The following is a 5,740-nucleotide window of genomic DNA, read 5'->3' as shown; positions in this document are numbered from 1 at the left end:
GCTGTAGGAGGGGCCAGCGCCCCTCAAAGCTGTAGGAGGGGCCAGCGCCCCTCAAAGCTGTAGGAGGGGCCAGCGCCCCTCAAAGCTGTAGGAGGGGCCAGCGCCCCTCAAAAAACCAACAACTTTCCCGCTGCGCTTGCCATCAAGCCGAACTGTTGTTTCCGTTTGCAGTTTCGACTGCAAAAACAGACTAAAGAACTCATTTGTACATCAGTCTGTCTTGCTTCTAAACCAAAATCGCTAAACCAGTGGACATGTTCTCGTTCCTGATTGTTTCTGTGATTTCTGTCCTGTAATGTCTACCATTTTGTAATGTACGTCTATGTCTTGTCTGTTTCTTGAACGGCGACGTCATGGACGGAAAACAAATGTCAGTGCAAGCCGACAATAAAGTTGTATCGCATCGTATCTGCGCCTGTGCAAATCGGCGTCGTCAGAGGCAATGGTTTGGGGTTGTGTGACACATCAATGTGTGACAAATGTATATATATTAAGGGAATGTTGATGATCTTTTCACATCCGAGAGCCCATGCATGTGTTTTTTCATCGCATCGACAGTCAACAAGTGAAATGGTGAGGAATAAGGGAAAGAGCAGGTGGATACCCACCTTACCCACCTTCAGGTACGGAAGAAAGGAGAACGAAGACGATGATGATGATATACAAGGGGAGATAGTGATAGGAAGAAAAGGAAAGAAAAAGCAGGGACGGGAGAAGGAGAGGAGAGAGCCTAAAAGAGACGTCGTCATACCCACGTTCACGGGACCCGGGAAGAAGCTCTCCGATGCAGAACCCCCGCAGGTAGGGCAGAGCAGCGATACTGATGACATGCGGGCACCGATGGTGGCAGGAGCAGCAGCCCTGGCCAGGATCGAACAACGGCAACGTCCCAGGGTCCACACTTCTCAGGACGCCTTCAGACAACACGTGCGGAGAGAACTGGAGGCTGCTGGGGCGGCGGTGGCGGCGGCGGCTGGCGAAAAGGCCGCAGCCGCGGAGGGATCCCAAGTGCCAGTGGAAGACTTTGCTCGTCTCTCTCTGTATTCCACCTGTCCACTGACCTTCACCTGTCCACTTACCGGAGCGACTTTAACTAAAAGCGACAGAGAAATGCGCCTCAAAGAGGCCATTTCCAAGAGATTCGAGCAGGACGCGGTGGAGGCTTCCATTATGATGATACACACCTACAACAGCCACCACGGTGACAAAGTGAAGGCTGCCGTGGACATCATAAACAAGTACGTCGACAACGTGTCCAAGCACCCCACGGAAGAGAAGTACAGGAGGATCAAAGTCGTGAACAAGGTGTTCCAGGAGAAGGTGCACCGTGTCGAGGGGTGTAGAGAGTTCCTGCAGGCCTTGGGCTTTCAGAGCACTATGGTCCCCGTGGAGGGACAAGAGGAGGAGGAGGAGGAGGAGTTCCTGGTGCTGCCGGAGCAGACGGCCGACGCCCTGGAGCTCATGACGGAGAGGATGGATCGCCTCCGCAGAGGGGAGCCCGTCAGGGCTCGGCTGGACAGACGGCCTCAGGCCTTCAGACCTTCCCTGAACGCCGCACGCTTCGAGCTGCCTCCCGAGTTCTACCAGCCGACCGCGAAGGAACTGCTGCGGGAGCAGCAGGAGAGGAGCGAGATGGTGGAGCAGATCGCCATGCTGCGTACCAAGGCCATGAGAGAGAAGCAGGCTCAGAGGGAGTTACAGAAATACAATTACACCGTGCTGAGAGTCAGACTACCCGACGGGAATCTGCTGCAGGGAACCTTTTACGCCTGGGACCGTGTGCCGGCGCTGTTCAGCTTCGTACGGGAGTCCCTGGTGGACGGCGGGAAGCCCTTTGAGCTCATTGCTCCCGGAGCCCAGAAGCTGCAAGAGTCTGAAGAAGTAGCGTTGGCTCAGTGTAACCTGGTCCCCACAGCTCTGCTGGTGTTCTCCTGGGACCCGGCGGCCGTGCGGCCCGACACCGCGGCTGCCGCCGGGGTGAAGAGCCCTGCCCTTCTCAAAGCAGACCTACTGAACAGCATCCGGACCCTTTCAATGTGAGCTCATGTAATCTATACGTGACGGGACTTATCATTAGGTTCACTGGCAGAGCCTTTTGTGGCGGTTCTGGACAACCGTGCATCTGACGGACTCGACGCCGGGAACTACACTCCCTGCGGTGGTGTGGAACGCGGGTGTCAAGTTTTGAAGTCGGTGGGGCGAACGGTTCTCGAGCTGCGTGGATTACAGACGTACACGCGTACAGAGTACTACATACATGTACTGCTCACCCGGACCCTTAGATGAGCAGAACTCAACTCCCCTCAACTCTCCCAGAGTCTCTAGCCCCTCGTAGCCAGACAAATATCAATATGCATTGCAAAGGCAGATAAGTCTGGCTATGCGCGAGGCTAGGGAGACTCATGGCTACTGCTGTTCATCCTTAGGTCAGTAGATGGCCGTGCGTGTGACAGTGAGAGACAGAGACGGCCAGCCAGCCAGTGCTTTCTGTTCGGACAGACAAGACAGTTTCAGAGACAGAAGCAGCGAGTGCATAACCCGGCAACGGCATGAGACGCAGCCCTGCCGCGGGGAGGACATTATGACGCTGCTCCCCCGCTGCTCTGTCGGTCCGTTCTGCAGCCGCGCTCCAGCCGGTAAACTATAGCATTCGGGCCCCAAAGCAGTATTGGGCGTGGTGGCAGTGACTCAGGGGTAGAGTGACCGGAAGTTCGAACCCGGGCTCCCCCAGAGTTAGTGTCGAAGTGTCCTTGAGCAAGACTCTGAACCCTGTAACTGCTCCCGATGTGCAGGTTGGTGCCTTGCACGGTTTCCTCTGCCATCGGTGTGTGAATGTGTGTGTGAATACATCTGTATGTAATCCACGTAACTCGTGAACTGTTCGCCTCCACCAACTTCAAATTTGACACACGCGTTCCAGCACACCACCACGGGTAGTGCAGTGACCTTGAGTTGGTCAGATACACGGTTGGCCAGTGGCCCTAATGGAGCCAAAGTCACCACACCTGTCCACCTGAGCCACCATAACACCTGCCGAATTTCCCACACCTGCCATTTGATTACTTAGTCAGTCCACTTTTAACAGTCAGTCTGTACTCTTCGGACATTCTCCACACATTCTCCACAGACGTTTACCACTGCACACTTTCCACAACCGCTGATCCCCCATATGCCCATATATGGCCATTTCCACAACCGCTGACCATACAGTGGGCCTTGTGGTCAGAGTGTCCGCGCTGAAACTGGGAGGGCGGGGTTCGATCCGCGGCCGGGTCATACCAAAGTCTGTAAAAATGGGACCCAATGCCTCCCTGCTTGGCACCTAGCATAAATGGGTTGGATTGGGGGGGGGGTCAAATCAACTAATCGAATGATTCACGAGCGTGGCACGGCTGCAGCTCACCGCTCCTTGGCTGCGTCTCACCGCTCCAAGAGGTGGGTCAAATGCGGAGAACAAATTTCACTGCGGTAACGTGTGTGACGAAACGTACGCCTTTTTGATCCCATATATGGCCAGGCCCATATAGTATATGGCATATATACCGATAACATCAGGGATCTCCATATATGGACATAAAAGGGATACAGGCAGACAGATCATCAGACCCCACAGACCCCACAAAGAGGTGTTGGTTGATATAGACAGCAGGACGGTGGCCATGGAGGTTGGAATCCGCTAAGGAGTGTGTCACAACTTACCTGCCGAATCACCTAGCGCTGGAGCAAAAGGGACTATCTCTCTCTCTCTTTAAATATAACACAATGTCACATGTCTTCAACACATACAAATCATAATTAATGCGTTTTGTATGAGCATAATGCCAGCGGTCTCCTCCTTTTGGTTACTGGTCAAATGTTTGCGTACGCGCACGCACGCACGCACGCACGCACGCACGCACGCACGCACACAGCACACACACAACACACACACACACACAGATATCATATGACGTCTAACAACAGGGTTTTGTTTACCAGACAAGGATGAGCTCATTGATCGATCGAACTCGCGTGGTCACTCGCTCATCCCCTAAAGTCCTGACGTCACGTCGTTATTGTCAGGGAGGTGTCTCTGTATCGTTTACAACAGTCATATTTGATACAGTCTGTTTATAGCGAAAATGTAACTAATTCAGCAGCAGTAACAATAGCGTTTTCTCTCCGTCAGTTGATTCTTCATATGAGTGAAACGGCCGGGATGACATGTTTATTTTTCAAACAGTTATTATATGAGCCGATCTAAGATCCCCCTATGGGGATTATAATACAAATAAAAAAGTACACAAACCCGTAGATTTAGCGCCCTCTAGCGATATTGACGTCCCACTCTGAAAGGTATGTTTGTGTCCTATAGAGGGACTGGCCTCCCGTTAGTCCGACCTGTGCTGCGGGTCACAAATCACCCGTGCTGTGGATGACAAATCACCTGTGCTGTGGGTCACAAATCACCCGTGCTGCGGGTCACAAATCACCCGTGCTGTGGGTCACAAATCACCCGTGCTGCGGGTCACAAATCACCTGTGCTGTGGGTCACAAATCACCCGTGCTGCGGGTCACAAATCACCCGTGCTGTGGATGACAAATCACCTGTGCTGTGTGTGGGTCACAAATCACCCGTGCTGTGGGTCACAAATCACCCGTGCTGCGGGTCACAAATCACCCGTGCTGTGGGTCACAAATCACCCGTGCTGTGGGTCACAAATCACCCGTGCTGTGGGTCACAAATCACCCGTGCTGCGGGTCACAAATCACCTGTGCTGTGGGTCACAAATCACCTGTGCTGTGGGTCACAAATCACCCGTGCTGCGGGTTACAAATCACCCGTGCTGTGGATCACAAATCACCCGTGCTGTGGGTTACAAATCACCCGTGCTGTGGGTTACAAATCACCCGTGCTGTGGGTTACAAATCACCCGTGCTGTGGGTCACAAATCACCCGTGCTGCGGGTCACAAATCCCCCGTGCTGTGGGTTACAAATCACCCGTGCTGTGGATCACAAATCACCCGTGCTGTGGATCACAAATCACCCGTGCTGCGGGTCACAAATCACCCGTGCTGTGGATCACAAATCACCCGTGCTGTGGATCACAAATCACCCGTGCTGTGGGTCACAAATCACCCGTGCTGTGGATCACAAATCACCCGTGCTGTGGATCACAAATCACCCGTGCTGCGGGTCACAAATCACCCGTGCTGTGGATCACAAATCACCCGTGCTGTGGATCACAAATCACCCGTGCTGTGGATCACAAATCACCCGTGCTGCGGGTCACAAATCACCCGTGCTGTGGATCACAAATCACCCGTGCTGTGGATCACAAATCACCCGTGCTGTGGGTTACAAATCACCCGTGCTGCGGGTCACAAATCACCCGTGCTGTGGATCACAAATCACCCGTGCTGTGGATCACAAATCACCCGTGCTGCGGGTCACAAATCACCCGTGCTGTGGATCACAAATCACCCGTGCTGTGGATCACAAATCACCCGTGCTGTGGGTCACAAATCACCCGTGCTGTGGGTCACAAATCACCCGTGCTGTGGATCACAAATCACCCGTGCTGTGGGTTACAAATCACCCATGCTGTGGATCACAAATCACCCGTGCTGTGGGTTACAAATCACCCGTGCTGCAGCTCAGAAATCACCCATGATGTGGGTTACAAATGACCCATGCTGCGGGTTACAAATCACCCATGTTTGTGTCCCGTGTTTAGGTGGGACGTCGTCCTCCTCTCA

The 5,740-nt window shown here is 53.5% G+C and overlaps 1 protein-coding gene across 1 annotated transcript; it reads left to right on the top strand.

Annotated features, from left to right (window-relative positions):
* Positions 1–570: 570 nt before the first annotated feature.
* Positions 571–2,040, top strand: LOC306915997 (UBX domain-containing protein 6-like; the record flags this gene model as incomplete). Its single annotated transcript, XM_079493705.1, has 1 exon — positions 571–2,040. The coding sequence occupies one exon, from the start codon at positions 571–573 to the stop codon at positions 2,038–2,040; it is 1,470 nt and encodes a 489-aa protein (XP_079349831.1).
* Between the last annotated feature and the right edge of the window lie 3,700 nt (positions 2,041–5,740).

This window comes from Electrona antarctica, assembly GCF_951216825.1.
Source record: "Electrona antarctica genome assembly, chromosome: 22".
Taxonomy (NCBI): domain Eukaryota; kingdom Metazoa; phylum Chordata; class Actinopteri; order Myctophiformes; family Myctophidae; genus Electrona; species Electrona antarctica.
This window is presented reverse-complemented; position numbering and strand designations above follow the sequence as displayed.